The sequence below is a fragment of the Athalia rosae genome, chromosome 7 (genome assembly GCF_917208135.1).
Source record: "Athalia rosae chromosome 7, iyAthRosa1.1, whole genome shotgun sequence".
Classification (NCBI taxonomy): Eukaryota; Metazoa; Arthropoda; class Insecta; order Hymenoptera; family Athaliidae; genus Athalia; species Athalia rosae.
The window spans coordinates 14141305-14162984 of NC_064032.1; the positions used below are offsets into that span (position 1 = coordinate 14141305).

Sequence of the window (21680 nt, forward strand, 5' to 3'; positions counted from 1 at the left end):
CGTTGGACCCCCTCGAGACCGAAACTTTCTGCGGAATAATCAAAGGGGGATTGAAAATTCACGTATATATTATATACGAGCCGGATATGATAAAAACAGGAAGCGTACCTCGCCTCGCGACTCGCGATCATATCTTTTTTATTTGAAATTTTCTTCTTCCTTTTTTTTTTTTTGTCGACTTTTTCGATGAAATCCTATCCGCACCCTCGCGGACGTACTTCGCGTACGCGAAAGAGAATCACGTGCAGAAATTTTTGATATTAATGTAGACGAACGGACGAAATAAAAAAAAAAAATTCTACACCACCTTACAAGACACGGATAAGAGAATGGGAAGAGGGGAGAAGAGGAGAAAAAATAAAATTACGATGACGGTGAATTCCTAGGAAATAATGGCCGAGTTTCTCTACGTGAAAAATTTCGACATTCAAATGAAATTCCAGTTGCAAAAAAGTAGGCATGTGGTATGCGGCTGCGGTGTTCTAGATTATGGCGAGGGGTATATATATCTGGGGTGGAAAAAAATAGAGCAGAGTTAACCCGGTTTTTTCCAACGTTGGTGAGAAATATCTGTGTGGAATATATCAAAAAAAAAAAAACAGCTATCGTGAATTTTGTACGGCGTCCTTGGGAGGCTAAGCTTAGGTCCAAGGACCTGCAGTATTATATTATGTAGATGTGGAAGATCAGGCGCAATCGGGGGCGTCGCGACGCTCAACGTACAAATTCATCCCCTCTTTTGCCTACCCCTTGAACAACCCCTTTGTTCTCCGTCTCGCTCACTCGCGCCAGAAGCTTCGCCGGAGACTATCCGAACAATTCGACTCGGCGACTCGGTACTCGCACGAGTCCTCCTTCGTCGTCGTTGGCGAAAGCGAGCAGTTTTCTCGCTTTCGTATAGAAAGAGCACCGAGGAACATATATTTACAGAGGCGGAGGGGGGGGGGGGGGGGGGAGAGAGATCGGGAGATGAAAAGGACGGGGATATCAAGCCCGGTGGTAAATTAAATTCTTGCGAATATAGAAAAACAAAAATCTCGATCGACGTGAGAATGCTATTAAGAACCACCCTGTCATCCCCTGCCACCCCATCTACCAACGCTCCGAAGAGAAAAAAGGAAAGAGAGAACGAAAAAAAAACCAACCCGCATTTTTACACATACCTATACTTTATACATACACCCCGGCTCGCGTCTGATTCGTTTCAAGTAGAAATTGTTCGCGAAAACCGTTGGGATTTTTTTTTTCCCCTCCTTCTTCTTCACTCGCGCTATATTCGCGGAAGACCGACGAAATTTACTTTTTCATTCGACGATCCTGTACTGCCGATGCATTCCTCGATATTTCACCATCTAATTTGTCTTGTTATCTTGCATTTTTCTTCTCCTCCTTTTAGTTTTTCTGAATTTTTTTTTTTTTTCTTTTTTTCTCATCCCCGATGAGAATAACTCGAGGAGAGACTCGAGCTTCTCGCGAAAGGAATACAAGGACCAACGACTACCACTGACAGACTGACGAGTCGCTCCCGCAGGATCTGATGCACGATCCTTGCCGTCTGCCCGTAAAAATGTTGACTTTCTCAGCGTCGGTGGTCGGATATACGCGGCTCACTTGAGGGTTGAAAAAAATTGGTCGATTATTTCACCATTACGTTGCGGAATTAAATGACGTGTAGAACTAAATGGATAGTTTCCGAACGAACGCGAGCCGCACGTGATTACGGTGGAGGAATTATTTATTTATTTATTTTTTTTTCTGTTTTATTGTCCTGAATCAGAACTTTGAGATTTGGAGAACGTGTAACCCGAGTGAGCAAACCCGAATGAATCGTGAAAAAAAAAGAACTACATTCGGTTCGTAATTACTGACATAAATTTCGCAAATTCTCGAATTTCATTATCGGAGGTAAAAAAATGGCTGCCTCGGGGATGCCGTCGCGTCGGTATGTGACGACCGTCAGCGTATATATCTATACATACGGTATGGTACATATCCGTATGACTTTGGCGGCATATAGGGGTGGAAAGATCGCATCAGGAGTAAATAGCTCGGCGAAGGGATGAGAAGAAAGATCCTTCGTTATGAATATATAGAAACGAACGAGACGGAGTAGGAGAGGAACGAAGAAAGGAGAGAAAATAGAGGCGGATGAGATCAGCTGAGAAATCGAGAGGGAATGAACATCCCGAGTGAATTGCTCCTGCGGTGTTACCCTAGTTTGAAAATTCATTTGCGTTCCACAAATAGCGCATACGTCACGCCCTCATTATATATTCCAATGATATTTATATTGAGAAATTCTCCTATCAATCGACGCTCCCAATACCTCGACGAATGAAATAAATAAATTTATCTCGTATAATTCATGGACTCGTCCCCGTGCATTCGGACGTCGTGAAATTTTCATCCTTTCGACATAATTCAAAGATTCTGGGACACCGCGCCGTTCGAAATTATCGGGCTCCTATTCAGCCGGTGTGGGATTAACATTGGAATATAATTTGAGAGATGAAAATATTTTCGAAAATATTTATATTATTACGATATGAGCAACGAGTGGTTTGCTCGCTGATGCGATTTCGCATCTCCTCTGCAGGAGCCCCGGATATGAAAGCAGTCATCTCGAGATAACAGATAAAACGAGAGAAAAGAAGGATGTTGCGGAAGAGAGAAATGGGGAGAAATGGCGTGGTAAAGAGACGAAAGAGAAGGTTAAATTGGGTCAGGATAAAATCCAATTTTGAGCACGTCCTATCCGAGTATATATACTTATAAGTATGTAATATCTAACCGGGTGTGAGCCGGGCTGAGAAGAACGGGTGGTGTAGGCTGCACGCTCCATTAATTATCCTTCAGGATGAGCTAATTATTCCTAATTCCTAATTATTCTTGATCCACTGCAAGCACAGCCAGAGCTTGGGGGTGGAAGACCGGATTTCACCGGGGTAAGCTCGGTTCTCCGAAGCGAAATTCACTCTATACGTACATTATACATATATATATATACGTATGTACGAAACCGAGTGCACACACACATATATACATATTATATATATATACGTAATACACGGTATACCCACCTTAGGAAAATCGGGATACCAGGATTAGCTCTCTCGCAATCGGTGTGCTTGATAAAATCTGAGGATATAATTACGACCGCGATGATGCGATGCAGGAATCGATGTGAAATAATCTACCGTTTCTATCTTGTTCTTATCAACTAAATGATTCGTGATAATTATTTGTTTCAGCGTTAAAACTGACATGGGGGCGGAAGGCGCAGTTTCGAGACTCTACATAGCGAACGCCAATAAAAAAGATAGCGGCAACTACAGCTGTTCGTTAGCCGACGTGGCTGCGACGACCGTTTCCGTACACGTGTTGAACGGTGAGTGATTCAATTAATTGCTATTACTCCTTTTCATCGGTCTCATTTTTTCTTACTCGTTTAATATTTTTCCTTCTACTTCACGGCGATAAGTATAATTAATTCTGAGGAGAACGAGGTTGTAGGTACGGTGGACGGTGTACCGTTGAGTTACTTTTCTCCGCCGCTCTTTTTATCGGTCGGACGTTGAATCGAATCTAATTGATAATTGCCCTCCGAGGGGCGGGCGGATCTCGAGGGAGGTTGATGATAGCCGTTTGTAGAGAATTCAGTATTTCCTACGCTTCTACCTAGATGCGATGTGTCTACGATATACCTTCAACCTCCTCTATTTACCTCGGTGGAACCAACAGCGTCCTAACCGACCCCCGTATTCCTATCGCTCTCCCACCGCCCCCTCGTCTTTGAACGTTGTACGGCCTCGAGGCCCCTGCGGTTACCGAAACGTAGACCTATTTCAGTCCTTGTCCAACATTTCGGACGATTTTCAAACCCTTGGCACAAAATCTTTACCACTCACACCCCTGTTTATTTATAGACACCGAGAGATACACCTTCCAAGTTTGGAAATTTTTTTCAAACCTGAGGATTTTCCGGATTCTGTAGAGACATTTTTTTTTTTTCTTTTTCTCTGTCTTTAGTTAAGAGAGAAAAGAAGAACCCTTTTCAAAGTTTTGCGTTTGCGAGAAAATCTTGACTAGTTAGTTTTATACGTTGGAAAAATGCAGCGAGTCGCAGTCTTTTTAAAAGTGTATAAGTATAATGCATGTATAATATAAGATGCGGAAAGAAGGTACTTTTTATCCTTATACTTTTAACGCTGTTAAATTCCTCGGTATTATATGAAGATCCATTTTTTTTTCCGTTCTCTTGTGTTTCGTTCTTTTTTTCTCTCGCTCCCCTTATCTTGAAACTGACTGTGAAATGAAGTGGACCGTGTAATGCATAAAAGATCGAAGCGGGAAAGTTTGCGAAAATCGAGTTAACGCGAGCTTTCGACAATGTTCTTCACCGTACTACCACTAGTTTTACCACTACTACTACCACCGCATGCTGCAGAGGACGACAATTACTTCCTCCTCTCGTTATCCCGCATAAAGTAGGACAACTTATAAACGCGTGCATTACGTATACATAATAACACCACTACAATAGTACAACTCAAGGTGGTCATGTCATCGCTTATTTAACTTTTCCTTTCTCATTATTTCCATTTTTCTCTCTGTCTCTGTCTATTTTTTTTTTTTTTTTATATACGTGCAAACGTGGTATTCGGTATGAAAAGGGAAAACCATGGTGGCAAAATAATCACGCCTTTGGGAGAGGAGGAATCGAGATAAAATTTTCCCAACACCCAATCATCCGAATTACAAAACTTGTTCCTTCCTCAACGTGATAATTCCCTACAATTAACGATAATCAAATATACACCCCGTCACTATCGTTTCGTTCATCGTAATTAAATCCTCTTCCCTTCTGTAATTTTTAGCCCTGAACAAAAAATACATTTCATAATACACGAATATTCAATCAGCGTAAATCCGCGTAAATGTGTAATACGTGAACAAATTACCGTACGATCGGTTAACATTTTTCTAATGAAAACAAATCGAACGAAATGGAAGTAAAATAAAATAAAAATGGCGGTAGGTATTAACAACGGAGCAACAGGTTGAACGCGAACGCGCGTGTAGCCTGCGGTGCATTTCGCTACTTCGGTTTAACGAGAGCAATTTTCTTCTTTTTCCCTTATTTTCCTTTAGATTTTAGGCTACAGCTTCGCAGAAGAAACTGAAAAGAAAAAAAGAAACCTCACGAATTGATTATCGTAGTGTCTTTGGTAGAAATTGTATGCGGGGGAGGTAGTGAAAGAAAAAGGTGTCGATGAAAATAAGTGGGGGGAGAAAAAATGGTGAAATGAAAACATATTAAACTTGTCCATTCGGTGATATTATACGCGGAATACAAGTTCGCGCTACGCCCCAAAATTTATACCTCTCTCGTTTTAGGTTGACGTGAGCCGCTGCAATATACTTCTGAAGATTAGTTTTCACCCCTTTCCTGCCACCCCTCTTTCTCCCCAGTTCGCGACACCCTTGGAAACCTGTTTAAAATGCAACGCTCATGATCTAGACTACTTGTCAAATGGAATTGCATTAGTTCTCTCGCAAACATCCAAAACTCAAGGTGACATTAACCGACCTTCTTTATACGTTTCAAATGACATTCGACGAAACGGATAGTCGGAATGAATTATATTCTCATTTTGAGAACGATTTATATTCATTTTCTATTAACTTCCTTTACATTTTTTCAAACTAGAAATGGATACTCACTCAGAATTTTTTTGGATAGAAAGGTGTTATAATATTTCGTTGAATATCCCTTCCCTTATTCTCGTCTCGTGTCTTCTTTTTTCTTTTATCCCGGAGGGTGGGAAAGCTCGTTCCTTATTTTACGATCTTCCGTTTCGCCGTGGCGTGAGGTGTACTACTATACCTATACAATAGGTATATAATATTCTGCGCCTTCCCATGCATCCGAAAAAGGTATATAATTCCGATGCCCGGTGATTTAATATTAGAAAATTAGGTATTCGTTATGGAATATAATAATTCAATGTTATCTTCGAATTTTCTCCAAGGCAAAACGTAATATATACTAATTTATAAGTAGCTGTACAGAAATAATGTGAGAATAATTAAGATGAGAGAAATTTTCATTTCAAATTAGAAATTAATTTCGCGCGCACGTCAACGGTGAGATTTGAAAGGTATAACGTTATAGTACATTTTTCATAAATTTTTTTGCACTCGAGCGGTAGATCCAGATGGTCTTATAATAAATATAAAAATGATAAATGTGAAGTTTTAATTCAACTAGGAATTGCGAACTTATGGATGTGTAGTACGTCTTATTTTTACCGTCACTTTATTACTCGCGCTTTAGTAATTAATCTAAATTATAACTAAACGTACAATTGTATATATACGTACAGTTATATACTTACGACTATTCTACTACAGTTTCGTTCTTTTAGTTGAGATAGGCGAGTGCGCGGGGTGTGCAGTATTATTAATTAAATACGAGCCGGGGTGCAACGGGGTGCGCACATTACTTACCACTATCTCTTCACTCGGAGTATATCTGTATACATTTTATACGTACGTACGTATATATACCTCTAGTTACCTCACCGGCACACAAACTCCGAGAATATATAACCCGTTATTCTATTATACGTATATATATATATATATATATATGTATTTATCCACCTAGTGCTAGACTTCAGCGGAGCGGAGGTATGGGTCTTGCTGACCTCTTTGTTTCACTTTGGGAGTTTTCTAGGGTGAAAAATGAACGCCCCTGACAACCTTTTTCCAAACCAGATGGAAGCTAATGACGAACTTGAACGTCCACCTTCTTGGAATACTGCAGCACGTTTTGTTCATATCTTCAAATTGAAAATTCCCTTTAGTTTTTATTCGGTGTTTCTCTTCCTCTTTTATTTATCTGAATTTTTTTTTTTTTTCTACAAATTCGGAACAAAAAATTATCACGCCATAATCGTATCGTAATTACTTCCAAATGGTCCCCGTGTAACATATCCTTAGTAGTAATAATATCGTAAATTTTTCTGGTAGGGTTCGGCTACAGTTTACTCTAAATTGCGGTAAAACTTTCAGTACACCTAATTCTGACATTTTTATAACCCTTTTAGTACTGGGAACCTACTGGACATCGTCCCACGACCAGATCTATGGGCTGTGTAACAATTTTATTTTTTTCTTCTAACCTTCTTTTTATTTTGCAGTTACGGGACTAAAAGTTCTCGCGATTTTCTTGAGATATTTATATCTACCTACCCGCCTACCTAACTACTTTTTTTCTACCGGGTGAAAGTAAAACTCAAAACTTGAGGGGTAGTTAAGAAATAATCTCTCAATTATAAATTAATCGAGCCTTTGAATCCATTGTATGTGGTTGATAAAAAAAAAAAAAAAATTAATATCTGAATGTATTATTGATTGAATTTTGGATTTTTTTTTTCCTCGTTCTCGGGAAACTTGTAGCGAGAATTTTTCGTACGTTTCTTTTTTTTTTTTCAGAAGATATTTTTTTGGGACACGTTCTATAGATAAATTGTTTCATATTGTACGTCCTCCCCGTAATACAGAACTTCTACACATACCTATACTTACGCATAGTTTTCCATGGGTATATATGTATACGTGTATCTATAGAGATCTAGTTCGTGGCTCTTAGAGATAGGAGATTCTTGGGGAAAGGGGTGAAAGGGGGATAGTTATTTCGCGGGGTGTCACGCTCGACCCATTAATATCCTCGTCGGCCGCAACGCCCTTCTTGCTTCTTCTCTTCGGCTGTGTATATATATATATATATTCTTTTTTTTCTCCTTCTTCTTCTCGTTTCTTTTTCCTTTTCTGTTCCTTTTTTTCCGCATTTTTTTTTATTTTGCAGTTTCGTCGGTTTCTAGCGTGAGGAGAGCGTGAGGAGTTTGCGAAAGGCTGTTCTCGCTCTTCTCGGTGAAGCGTAGTTAACGGGGCTGTGCATAACAATGTAGGTAGAGGTATTACATATCTATATATATGTACAATATACGTATATATGTGCGAACGTGTAGGTATAATATACAAGTAACTGAGTGAAGGGCTAGAGAGGCCTGTGTGAGCCACCCCTCTTAGTCGCGTCCTGCTGCCGGCCTGACAGCTCATTTTGGACAAGACTTTAGGAAAAGGAAAATTACGTAAAACGTAAAAAAGAAATAGCCAAAAAAGAAAGAAGAAGAAATAAATACCTAGCTTCTCTTCCTCATCCAGTGAAATATATATATATACATTATTCATAATCCCCGCTATATTGAACCTGCGGTGCCGCTAGGTGTACAAGACCTTGCGAATTTAAATGAAAATTTTTCGGTTTGAAGAAAAAAATAATAATTTCTAGTATTTTAAAAATATCCTTCAAACAAGGCATACGAGTGTGTAGTTTTTGACACTTGTGAATCGTCATCGTAGTTTTTAATATCGCGATGATGTATATACGTATATATTTTTGCGAAGAATTTTCCCGAGTAAAAGAATGGCTGAGAGAAAATCAGAGAACGAGGAATGGAAAGCAATAAGGCCGGCAGTGGTATAGTAACGGCAGTAGTAGTAGCGCTGCTGCTGTCGGACCATCGGGTAGAGTGGGGGAAGGTGTCTGACTTGACGCGGACTACCGCTACTAGCTTCACTTCTCCGGGCTTTGATCAACGGCGTACACGCTGGCGGTTTCTTTTTCTCTTTTCCATTTTCGTTGTTTTTTTTTTTTTTTTTTTCTTCTCTTTCTAGGTTCACGCGTGACATTTCATTCGGTTTAATTAACGGTTAAGTCAATTTATCCGAACGATTGATAATCAAAGAGATTTAGCCGGTACAATAATCTTATTAATCACCCTGGCGCGCCCGTTTATCTTTAGAGATGAAATAAAACTTTTTTTTAACCGGTATGTTATTTTTTCTCGACTTTTTACTTTTTAAATCGTTTCGTCCAGAAACGGCTGTGTGCACGTCAGCGGTATATGGATGCATGTGTATACATACTGTGGTACATAGGGGAAAGAAGGGGAATCGAGCCGGAGGACGGGAGGGCGGGAGTAACTTTATTGGACGACGGCCAGCTTCATCTTATCCTTAATCTTGTTACCGCCGATCGATCGATCCATCTATCTATCTATCTATCTATATCCCGGCACAGTTTAGCCCTTCGCACGATCAAAAGAAGCCGCTTCAACGGGTTTCGTCTTCGTGTCCCGCAATACCGGTATAGCGCAGAAGCTCGGGTCGACCCCGCTTACTATAAATTCTATAATAACTGGCCGCCGCGTTTCAAACACTTTGGAGAAAAAAAAAAAAAAAAAAGATGGAATAAGATAAGGGGGGAACAAAATAGTACAGAAGAGGGGAAGAGAATAGCTACAAGTTGTAAAATACCTGACAAAGAATTTATTATCCATTTCCAATCTCCGGACGAGTAGGGGAGGGGGGGGGGGGGGGGGAAAGAAAGGAGAAAACTGAGAAAAATAAATGGTGAAAGTAGAAAGAACTTTTGAAACCATCGTCTTTGTGAAAACCGTGAACGAAAACTCTTTACTACATTCATCATCCAATTGAATAATTGATTTACGTACGTATTTCAATTACCGTTTGTTTGTTGCAGTTGATGAATAAAAATAATTTCTTCTTTCCGTTTTCTTTTTGCTCCTTATTACGGGGTGGAAAAAAAAAATAAAATTGTAAAAAAAAACTTTCGCTGGTAAAGTTTGAGTATTATTCATTGTTATGTATAAAGTTTAAACACATCTAATGAAGCCGTGTTTCCAGATTCCAGAACTAGATAAAGTGTACGTGCAACTTGATAAAATACTTTTATTTTTATTCGTAAATTCTAAACTCACCGCAAGTCAACCCTTTGAGGGAAGAAAAACAGAACAAAAAAATTGTTCAAACTAATAGAATCGCCTCAGGCGATTCATGAAAAGTAATGATCTTTTTTCAAATTTTTAATTGCCATTAAAACAATAGTAACGAAGAAGTCATCTCTCTGTTCATTTACAATGAATGCAAATCTTTTCCTTTATCTTCTCTCGTTTCTTTTTTTTTTTTTTTTTTAATTTTTTAATTGTTTGAATTTTATTTTATTTTTTTTTTTTGTGCTACGTAAAAGAAGGCAGAGTAGAGAATTAAACCGGTAAAGAAACGAGGATATTAAAGTCGCACGGGTTGCCCTGTCCTCACCCTACTTTACCTCGTTCCCCGCTTCATCCCCCATACGAAATATCCTCTTGCCGTTTTTCGTTTTCAGTTTCCCGTTTCTCCTCAGCCAATCAGTGCCCTCCTTCCTCGCAATTCCTTCCGATCCTCTCTTACCCTCCTCACTGAATAACAGCTGCGTAAACAAAGTTGTAAATTTTTCTCTCTATCAGCTTTTAATTGAATCCCATGGGGCCAGTGCGCGGAAAGTTCCACGCTCTACTTTCTTTCTTTATTCTATCTTCTCTGATCGACGAACCGAAAATGTATAAGAAAGAGAAGAAAGAAAAGGAAGAGAAAAAAAAAAAATAATACAATTAGAAACCTTCCCGAATGGAGAAAACAATATTCTTGGCGTGTGATATTAAAACGAAATTATTTGTACGAGACAATTACATTGCATTAGGATTAATTAATACGATAATTTCACAGCCCATTAAATTTCTGTATAAGGGTTTGTCCATTCAGTTTGGTGTGTTGTAAGCCAGTTAATTTGGCATTTCTGCACCCGCAGTACCATATAATTTACTATACATATATCTAATATATAGGCATATAATGTACCCATGTATATATATGCACAGCTACGATGATGTATCGGTGGTATTAAATTCAAAAGCTTTTGCACCGCGCGAAGATAATTTATGGGATATGGACGATGATCCTTATAGTGCTGGATGAAAGGATTCTTGTAGACGAAGGACTAAGAAACAGGAAGGCGCGACCTATGGCTTTTTTACTTTTTTTTTTTTTTTTTTTTGGCTACGCGAAGCTCGGAAATTGGGTTTTAGCTTGAGTGAAATATTTTTGCCGAGGAGCAGTTTTCAATGTATTTTTACGAATTACATGAAACCGATTAAGCGCGTCTATACTGATTTAAATTTATCGTTTCTTTTACTGCAATTATCGCGATAGAGGCGAGCTTCCAAGGTATCGCAATAAAAGTATTACCCTTAAGCTTCAAGGAACGGTCTGATTGAGGCTTAGCAAGAATATCACCAGAAGCTGAACGTACTATAATCCCATCGGAATCCCACCAATTTGACGACATCTGCGTTTTATTTTTCAATCCCAATTTTCACATCGCTTCTTCTTCATCGCAGAAATTTTCATCATCGACATCCCGTGTATCGGCGAAAATGAATCAATGAATATAATTTTCCATCGCGTCGGTAATTAGAAAATCGATCGATACAATTCGCGTACGGATACGTCACGTGAAATTCGACGCTCGGATTTATAATAAAAATACCACCGCAGGGTGCGGGAACAGAAAATATAAAAAATAGAGCAGAGGAAGAAAAAAAAATAAGTTGGTATAATCAAAAGGAAAAATGCCGGTAGTTGGTAGTAGGAACTGGCCACTGGTGGTCGTATAACAAGACAAATCGACCGAAAAAACTATCGTCATTGACTGTTATTGAATGCCAAAGTTTTCCTTATCTCCGCGGCTCCTAAATCTAGCCACTATACCCTTATTGGGAATGGTTCTTGGAGTTTTTTTTCTTTCCCTTCTCTTTCCGCTCCCCAAAGGCTTTTTATTTTATTTTTTCTTCCTTATTTCGTGAAAAACTTACCGGCGTGGGTTCTACAATTCGACGGGCATATGCGGGTGTAAATTAATGACATTTCTTTTTTCTCGTTGTCATAAAACTTCTTGACCAATCATTTCCTTTCTCTCATTTATTTATTCAATTTTTCTTCGATATTTTTTCAGGTGAAAATCCGGCGGCCATGCAGCACGGAGGAAGCGCTGGACTTCGTTCAGCCTTTGCCCTGATCATCGCGCTTTCCATAACGTCACTTTTGAGGTGACCACGTGGCCCGGGAATATTAATTAACTATAATAATTATTACAATTAATTTTACGGTATGTTATTTTAATATAATGGTGCTAAACCTACACTTTTAATTATAAAAATTGTGCAAGATAAAAACTGAAGAAGATAAATAAAAAATATTTCAGCGACGACACGGTCCTGAAATCGTTATGACGACGACGACGACGGTGATGATGATGATGATGATGAAGATGAAGACGAAGTGCGAGGCAAGTTTCAGGTAATTTGCACACAATAACTCTAACGTTAATAATAACAATAACTAAGTAAATAATAATCCACGCGACGGTTGATGCACGTTGAGTAAAAGAAAATTGAAAAATATGAAAAATTTTGTACAAAGCTTATAATAAAACGTAAACCCCGTTGCAACGCGAGGAGAAAAAAGAATTATTAAACGTAAAAAGCGGAGAAAGAAATGGCTGGAGAAAATAACTGTGGCGTAATAAGAAAAATAAAATTAAACAAAACGCGATGACTATGGAGACAATGCTCGAATAGGGTGTAATTATTTTTCCCCTAGTTTTCTCATCGTTATACTCTTTATGCGAATATAAAAATAGACGTATGTCGTACACCTTTGATATGGGTGTAATAAATTATATTGAAATTAATGAGGTAACGATATCGAGTAGCAGATGCGATGAGTGAGGAAGGTACGATTCTTAATAATTGATATCTGCTATCCTAGGGTGGGAAAAAAACACATATAATTACGATTGCAGAAAAAGAACAACAACTATAACAACAGTAATAATAATATTCGTAATAGTGATGTTATAACAATCTGATAACACATAATAATTCTTAATGATCTCGATATCAGAGTTATACTGTATAAAAGCAAGAGATCACGCGGTATACTGAAATTTCACGTGTAATGATAGAGATTCCTATAAAGAGAGGAGAAAAAAGAAAAAAGAGAAAAGAGTAAAAAGAAATCGACGAACTTCAGCAAGTCCGTATAATAATTATTACACCGGTGTAGATAACATTTGGATTGTTTTTTTTTTTTTTTTTCAAATTTTTTATTCACAGATCGTATAAATGTACAGTACATATGAAAAAATTCATTATGTTTGATAAAATTTACGAACTAGATGTGTTTTAAATTATATATAATATAGATATAACTATCGGTAATCATAGTAGTGTAATTGTACATTTCATATCGTTTGTAAGAACGGTCAATAATCTGATATCCATCAAGTTAAACAAAAAAGAAAGAAAAAAAAAAAATACAAACTGTTGTAAACTATACATATAATATATTAACCATGTACAGTACCATGCTTCGAAATATTCGTAGTTCTCGTTTCACGAGCGAGCCCGAGCTCTGCTGGAGTCGGTGTAGCCAGCAGCGTAGACGCTTTGTTATGGGGCGTCACCTTGAGGGTCGTAGATCATAACAAGTCGCCTACCCCTGTGTCTAGGCCGAATCCAGCGAAGCTCGGGCTCGTTCGCGAAACGAGAAATACGAATATTTCGAAGCATGCGTTGACCGCGACCCTTTTCACCAGAATCGCACTGTGTAATCAAATATATAGTCTAAAAGTACGAAGTGAAATATTAACTCGAACCGTACAACTATGAATAAATAATTCGGTAATTCATTAGTTAATTAATTGATCAATCTACTAATTGTCGGGCGATAATAACAATAATGATAATAATATTGATAATAACGAAAACGATACAAAAAAAAAAAAAACAATATAGTATAATATATTACACGTACGTATCTAATGATATAAAAATAATAGAGGTATTCAATAAATATTCATATATAGGTATATAATTTGAATACGTATACAACGTAAAATTATTATCGTTTCTCTATGAAATTTTTTAAACTTTTGAGTGAATTTTAAAACTGATAAATATAAATATGTACAATAATAATCAACGCCGTCGGTATTGTTTAACCTAGAGTGCGTATGGTATAGACATATACGTAGATTATAATAATTAAACGAAATGTATGATAAATTAAATCAACGTTTATACATTATACTGACTATGCTCCAAATGGCAAATGGACGTGCATATAACGTATAACTATATAAAAATATGTATTATATACATATACATGAAACACGACGTGGATGAAATGATACGGTGATAATATAATAAGATGATGAACTAGATGAATAAATAAATAAATCAATAAATGAATTTTACCACGATGATAAATGTTACCGTGCACGAAATAATCGCAGCGGCAAATGATCGATAATGAATTAAAAATCGTTGAGTCGTATGATATAATTTCGGTGGATAATTATTACTATTACATAAACGGAGCAATGTTGCGAACATATCAAAATTCAATATACATGTATTATATTGAAAAGTAAGAGAAAAAAAAATATAAAAAACGGAAGAAACGAACGAAAGGGAGTAAGAAAATGATAAAGTAATGCGAAATGCAGATAAAACTGCAGTTATAATTGATAACGTTGAAAAAACAAAATTAAAATAATATATTAATGATAAAAATATTAATAATAATCACAAACTACTAGCTAAATAGTGAATTATAATTAAATTAATTTAGTGTTGGAATTTCAATACTGATAATTTAATATGTCCATTTGAAACATATTGTACGTGTAATTAATTTCATTTCATTTGATGTTCCTAAATTAATGAACAATTAATCGTATACTTCATGTATATAATTAATAACAATGAGGGGGTAAAAATCAGGTAATCGAACGGTGACTTTTAACCGATACTTTTACTACTCCGATATAAAAATAAAATTCCCACTCGATGGTGAATAATGATTATCGAATTTTGGAAAAATTCAAATGGGTGCATACGTATATTATCACATGGCGAGTGAATTGGGAAATCTGTTGTTTCGCCCAGGTGTTATAATGTCACGGGGAATATTTAATTACGTGAAACGCCACGACGATATTCCCACGATAAATTAATAACAATAATAGTCATAATAATAATAATAATGATAAAAAAAAATTTTGCGACCTCGCGATGAAAATTATATCGTATGAAACAATATAACACACGAGGGATGAAAAACACGCCCGCATGAATTCCCCATCGTCGAATATGAGATGAATTTTCAAAAAATAAACTCTATAAATAAATTAAATGAAAAATGAATCGTGGAAAAAACACGAAGGTCTATCGTACGAACTTTCAGATAGAATTATAAGAGAACTTTTTATGGGGTTCGTTTTTTGCGGTACGTGGACACGGGGAGCCAGGGGGAGGATTGTACGTAAAATCATCGGATGCATTGGCCTATGTGAATCAATAGCAGCCCCTGTAGTTGTTTCGTTTAATAATTCATTATTAACAAAAGCGGGTATAATTTATACAAATATAACATGGGTTACATATAATATTTTGTTGAACGCAGTATGGTGGAAAACAGGTATAAAAGTATACCGTACGTACAGTACGTGTTGTCGGATAGAAAGAGAGGGTGTTTGGTTGGTAAAATATTTGACACTGCGGTGGCATGGCAGCTCTGCAAAACCACCCGACCGTACCACAACCACCCCCATGTGTCCTGTTTCATGGTATACCGGGTTATACTGCCGTACGTAGCCCTTTCAGTCCGCGAATATCGCGGGATATGAATAATAATTATTTCAAGGGAATTTACAAAACAACCGAGGCTCTGAATTATCGCCAAACTAAATATATACGGACGTACGAAAAAAAAAAAAAGGCGAAACGCAAATAACGGCGAAATGAAAACGAAAATCAAAAATGAAAAAATTAAAGAAAGACTTGAACTCGATTTTCAATTTTCTTTATCAAATCACTTTCTTCTTCTTCTTCATCGAAATAATCATTAGGATGATAACCGTGATGATATTTTTATTAATAATGACGGTACCGATACTGATGATTTTAATGTTGGTAATAGTGACGATAAAGAAGAGAAGATTGAAAAAAAAAAAAGGATTATTCGTCTTTCGAGATGTGAGCCTTTTGAAATCCTGCCATTAGAGAGACACAGAGCCCTTGTCCTTATCCTACGGGAAGAGGTATGTTTAAGCTTGCGATTTCTCAAAAGACGGAAAACAACCGAGTCTGATATACCGGATTATGTAGGATTTTTTTTTTTTTTTTTAGCATATCTATTTCACTCTATCTTTCTGTCTTTTGGGTCTCCTTTTATTCCATTACTTTGCACCAGTGATTTCATGTGGAATCAATAAAATAAAAATGCAGCTACGAGCGATTTAAAAATCACTAATTGAAATAACAGAAAAAAATTAATGAAATTTTTTAAAACTTAAATTGTACAATAAACCTTGGACGTCCGAAATGTGATAATCGTAACATTATTGATTCGTCGTAAAATATTGTAGGATTTTCCCATCAGATTTCAGGCTCACATCACACGAGGAGATAAAATAATTCGTAATAATGATAACAGGGGGAATATGAATATCGTATCACCGTTCATCACATTCGTCGTTATATGTATATAATATTATTGATAATAATTATTATCATTATTAATAGAATAACTAATTATCGTAGTTATACGTATGTATGTACGAGATACACGTTATAATATATTATATGTATATTTGCAATCGGGACAAAAATAAAACTAAATCAAATAAATAAACTATAATCACCTAATTACGTAATGAGATGAAAAAAATAAAGAAAGAGAGAACTATACATATAAATAAAATATACGAGTGGCACTCTAGTATGTAATAAGCCGTATGTGTTAAGACTAATTAAGATCTCATAGGAGTGAATGATGATTGATATAAAAAGAGAAAAAAAAAACGAGAAAAAATTGTCGAAGGAGAAATGAGCTGAATATATAAAAGCAAGGGGATAAAAAAATAAAATAATTTTAATGTCGGTATTCGCTGTTCAGTATTTGTATCACTCGAGAAAAATACAATAAAAAATTCATATTAGTATATGTGTTCAATATTCAACATATACGTATAGGTATGAAAAAAAAAGATGAAGCAAAAAAAACATTCATCCCTTGTTAAATAATGAATCCTAAGAATACAGCGGGTCGTGAGTAAGATTAAAAAAAAAAGGGTAAAACAAATTAAGGGATCGGTTGACAAAGTGAAGGTAAAGATGGATATCCGTCGTCTGTAGTATACGTATAGAGAAGAGCAAATGGGTGGCTTTAGATTTTGGCGGCTGATGGACGTCTGTTTGTCTGTTCAGAGTAGCGTTTGTTTGCGGGACTTGAACCCAGTGGAAATCGTGAATTGTTTCCCGAGTGACCGGGTAGCTCATCCCTCAACAGTCGATCCCCGAGGTCACCTGGGGGTCCGACAAACAGGTCACTCAGCGGCGGTTCCAGAGATTTAGAGGCTTCTGAAACAAGCTAAAGTGTCCCACTGCGGCCTCTTCTTCTATACCTACGCTTACACGGCCCTTTTACGTGTACTCCAGGCACGATGTACCCGCGGTATCTCGGAACATCGTGTTACGAGAAATCGAGGGAGTTCGGTTGGGGGCTTCATAATGTCTCGATGCACGGAGCCCTAAACATCGGTCAACGCTCTCACGAAACTACACCCGTTATACCGTAGGTAATAATCGATCGTGAAATGACAAAATTGCCCGATTATGCGGTGCAACGAATTCTAACTAAATTAACTCTCGTTTTAGAAGTCGGAATCGCTCCTTTACTCCAATCAATTGCTAAATTTATTATTCACTTCGAATCGAGTTGCGTTTTTATAATAATTTTCAATCTCATTTTTTAATTTTCGAGGACCGCAAAGGACGCAACCGCGGTATTTATTAGTTACAGCAGTGGAGTACGGCTAGCTGAAGTTGAATTCTATCGATCAGACATCGGGTTAGGTACCTATAATATGGTCTACTGCAGATTTATTCCCTCTGACGTAAAATGCGAATGAGATAGCTGTTACTCTGTCTAATTGTGGGGGTCGTAATGTCCCTCAAAGAAACGTTGCTGCTGGCTGGCTGGCTTGGGTTGGAAAGTAACGGCAGTGGCTTCAGAATGGGGTGAGTGAGCGGATGGGGGTTGAAGCCGGTAGTAAAAGCGGTAGAAGTAGTGGTAGAAGTAGTAGGAGTTTCAAAGGTATTTCGATTGCGAGCGTCCACCGTGACGCGGTTTCGTTAAACAGTGAATTACATCGGTGTGTGTGTGTGTGTACAGGTCTCCGGGAATCGGACGAACTTCGGCTATCCGAATGGCGGAAGTGGGAGAAAACGGAAGGGGGAATTCGGCATGTGTATTATTTCTTTGTAGTTGTTACACGTAGGACCGACAATTGCGAAATTCATTTCTACTTCGCCATTCGATACCATTTTATTTTTTCTTCGTGCAAAAAAATACTGATCCAATAATGATATGCGAACGGAAACCGGAACGACAGCCTTCGATCGTTCATCCCTGAGAATGTTTTCCCCTAAATCCTCGATCGCTGCGAGATTATTGGGCTGATGATTGTAGTTTCCATTACCGTAAACTCGCGTTGGACCGAAATCCCGGACCGGAATTGATCGTTAAATTTCTAATTTCTCGTTTACTCGGCCCTGTGACCGACGGTAGAATACATTAAAACGAATCCGGTGTATCGGTGGCAGATTTGAAGCTGGAGACGTTGGTTCGAACGCGACGGTTACCGTCAACGTTAACGTCAACGGTGCCTTGCTGACCTGGTCAACACACAACTCTGACACGGACGACACGGTACCTCCATTACCTCGTCAAACATCGTTGATCGTTGACGACAGATCGAGTGACCACCGATTTGCTAACAATCCTCTACTAACTACAAACTAGCACTGCGTGATCTACGTACATATATATATGTGTACGCGTATGAGGCTTTCCAGTTCCAAATCCTATAACGCTATAACTGATGTTCATCGCTCGTAAATTATCTGCAATCATGTCCGGCCGCAAACTCACACGTTACATGCACGCCTATCTACATCCACGTGCTGCATTATCTCATCAGGAAAGAGGTAGATAATATATGAACGTGAATCGTCATCGCGCGCCAAATATCGATGGAACATGGAGCGTCGTTGGCTTGTGAATAATTTTCCACACTTTTAGACCGTCTTGAAAATGTCCATCCCTCGTATCGTGTGTGGGGGGAATCAACGCGGTGAGGATGATGGTTAAATTTGAAAATAGTGAGGATTAATTGATTAATTGAGATCGCGAAAGGGATTTGGAGACGATCCTTGTACATCATCAACGATATAAGCGTGCAGAGAGTGAACCAAGGACGCTTGAATATTCGATATGTGTTCGAAATGGTTGGAGAGACAGACAGACAGAGAGACGGGCGGATAGACGAATAGACAGCCAAAACTGCTGGGCCAATTGGATTAATTATTCAAACCAGTTTACCCGAAAGCTTGACAAGATAAACAGTTCAGCGCAACTGTCAACAACGACGCAGCATGATTTTCAAAACTATTCGATGAATAGTTCATCTCGATCCTGCGGGATCCTAGAAGCGGACTTTTTTTTATTTTTCTACAGTCGCTATTCTTATTTCTCAGACTTTTTGTAATATGACTTATATTTTCGATGCGGTTCAACGCAACTTTTCTGCGAACGTACATATGACTCTACAGCAGCATCTGGTAGGGTAGCTTGTATATTCCTCTGGGAGTCATCTTGAGAGAAGAATTGAGATACTCTGATTCGTTTCGTCCAGAGAAAAGTTTTTCTAATTCTCCCAGCTATAGATGGCAGGTGAAATGGCAGTCGCCTGGTGTCGGTTCTACCTGAAAACAGGAGGATGAAGTCCCGCGAAGAGGAGTTGAATCGAGTTGGTGGAACGATACGGGACGCTCTATATTCATTATTAAGTTGGCAACGGAGTCTGTAGTCTGGGTGCTGGTGCCGTCTTCTTGCACATTTTATCAGCTTCGATCGAGCGATGCATTCACGAACGGTGAGATCACGATTAAAAATATTCAATTCAACATGTGTCATTCTGATTATTCGGTAACATGAATGAAAAACATTTGAGACTTGAGAATTTACGTCGCGATCGGATTGAATGTTGGAATATTCTCGGTATGACGTACGTAAATTTGATATTTGAAACGTTATAGAGATTATGTTCTCTGTATCCCTTGAAGATCTGCATGTGATTGTTTTGTTCGCGATCATGTTCTAAGAATTGATGAGTTTTGATTTTTGGTACGAATCGAATGCCACCTTCTTTCGACTTTTGGTTTCATGGAAAGGTGATGAATCAATTGAAATTGAAGACGAATGAATTTGTCTCAAACCTCTGGATTGCCAAACTAATATTCGATGCATCATTTTTATTCCAGCACTCTCAGGGGATCTGACGCTCCGAAACATCAACGTCGCAAGGACCCGCCAAAAAAGACAAGTGCCAGAAGAATGACGTTCCGCTCGCTGGCAAACATCTCCTTGACTTCTGACCAAAAAGTGTTTATCTCTGCGAGTATCTCGAACAAAAATGAATCATGTTGCATAATTATTGACCTTTGCATGAATATTCATATCTACAAAACTTGTATTTAGAAAAATTACTTAAGTACTACTGTAATAATAAAATTAACCGAGATTGTAGGGAAAATATTAGGACATTATGAATGTAGTAGATTATGATAAAATGAGGCGATAGTAGAATGTATTTCACCTATGTAACTTACGAATAAACATACAGCTGAACGTTGTTGATAGACTCGATTTTTACAAATGAAACCCATTCCATCGTTATTCATCAAGATCAACATCCAAAATGAGCAAAATATTACAACGTCAGGCCCTGAATTAGACCGCCTCGTCGCATCCATATGAGAAGAGATACATGCAGGCATGCATGCACATGATCAGGCACCCAGTCTCGGAATACCTCCTCAGGATTTCTGTTCTCCTGATACAAAATTTTATTTTCGGAGAAAATTTTTATTTCCGAATTTAGAATACCTCCTCGGGTATCCTGTACTCCTGATACCAAAAAAAAAAAAAAATTTCTAAAGAGATGCTATACACAGGATCGAATGCATGCACATGATCAGGCACCCGGTCTCGGAATACCTCCTCAGAATTTCTGTTCTCCTGATACAAAATTTTATTTTCGGAGAAAATTTTTATTTCCGGATTTAGAATACCTCCTCGGGTATCCTGTTCTCCTGATACCAAAAAAAAAAAAAAAATTTCGAGAGAGATGCTATACACAGGATCGAATGCATGCACATGATCAGGCACCCGGTCTCGGAATACCTCCTCAGGATTTCTGTTCTCCTGATACAAAATTTTATTTTCGGAGAAAATTTTTATTTCCGGATTTAGAATACCTCCTCGGGTATCCTGTTCTCCTGATACCAAAAAAAAAAATTTCGAAAGAGATGCTATACACAGGATCGAATGCATGCACATGATCAGGCACCCGGTCTCGGAATACCTCCTCAGAATTTCTGTTCTCCTGATACAAAATTTTATTTTCGGAGAAAATTTTCATTTCCGGATTTAGAATACCTCCTCGGGTATCCTGTTCTCCTGATACCAAAAAAAAAAAAAAAATTTCGAGAGAGATGCTATACACAGGATCGAATGCATGCACATGATCAGGCACCCGGTCTCGGAATACCTCCTCAGGATTTCTGTTCTCCTGATACAAA

General features: G+C 37.9%; 1 protein-coding gene across 3 annotated transcripts in view; it reads left to right on the forward strand.

Annotated features, from left to right (window-relative positions):
- The window catches only part of LOC105689526 (obscurin-like), a 144207-nt gene extending 123487 nt beyond the window's left edge, over positions 1-20720 (forward strand). For 2 of the 3 annotated variants that reach the window (XR_007279248.1, XR_007279249.1), the window contains 5 exons: positions 3252-3388; positions 11924-12076; positions 12173-12267; positions 19764-19972; positions 20361-20720. Coding sequence is in view for 1 of the 3 variants with exons in the window: in XM_048657948.1 (XP_048513905.1) it covers positions 3252-3388; positions 11924-12021 (235 nt within the window). In the remaining 2 variants the exon portion in view is untranslated. Of the gene's footprint in view, positions 1-3251; positions 3389-11923; positions 13762-19763; positions 19973-20360 lie in introns of those variants that run through there. The other variant, XM_048657948.1, reaches the window with a different exon arrangement.
- Positions 20721-21680: the final 960 nt, after the last annotated feature.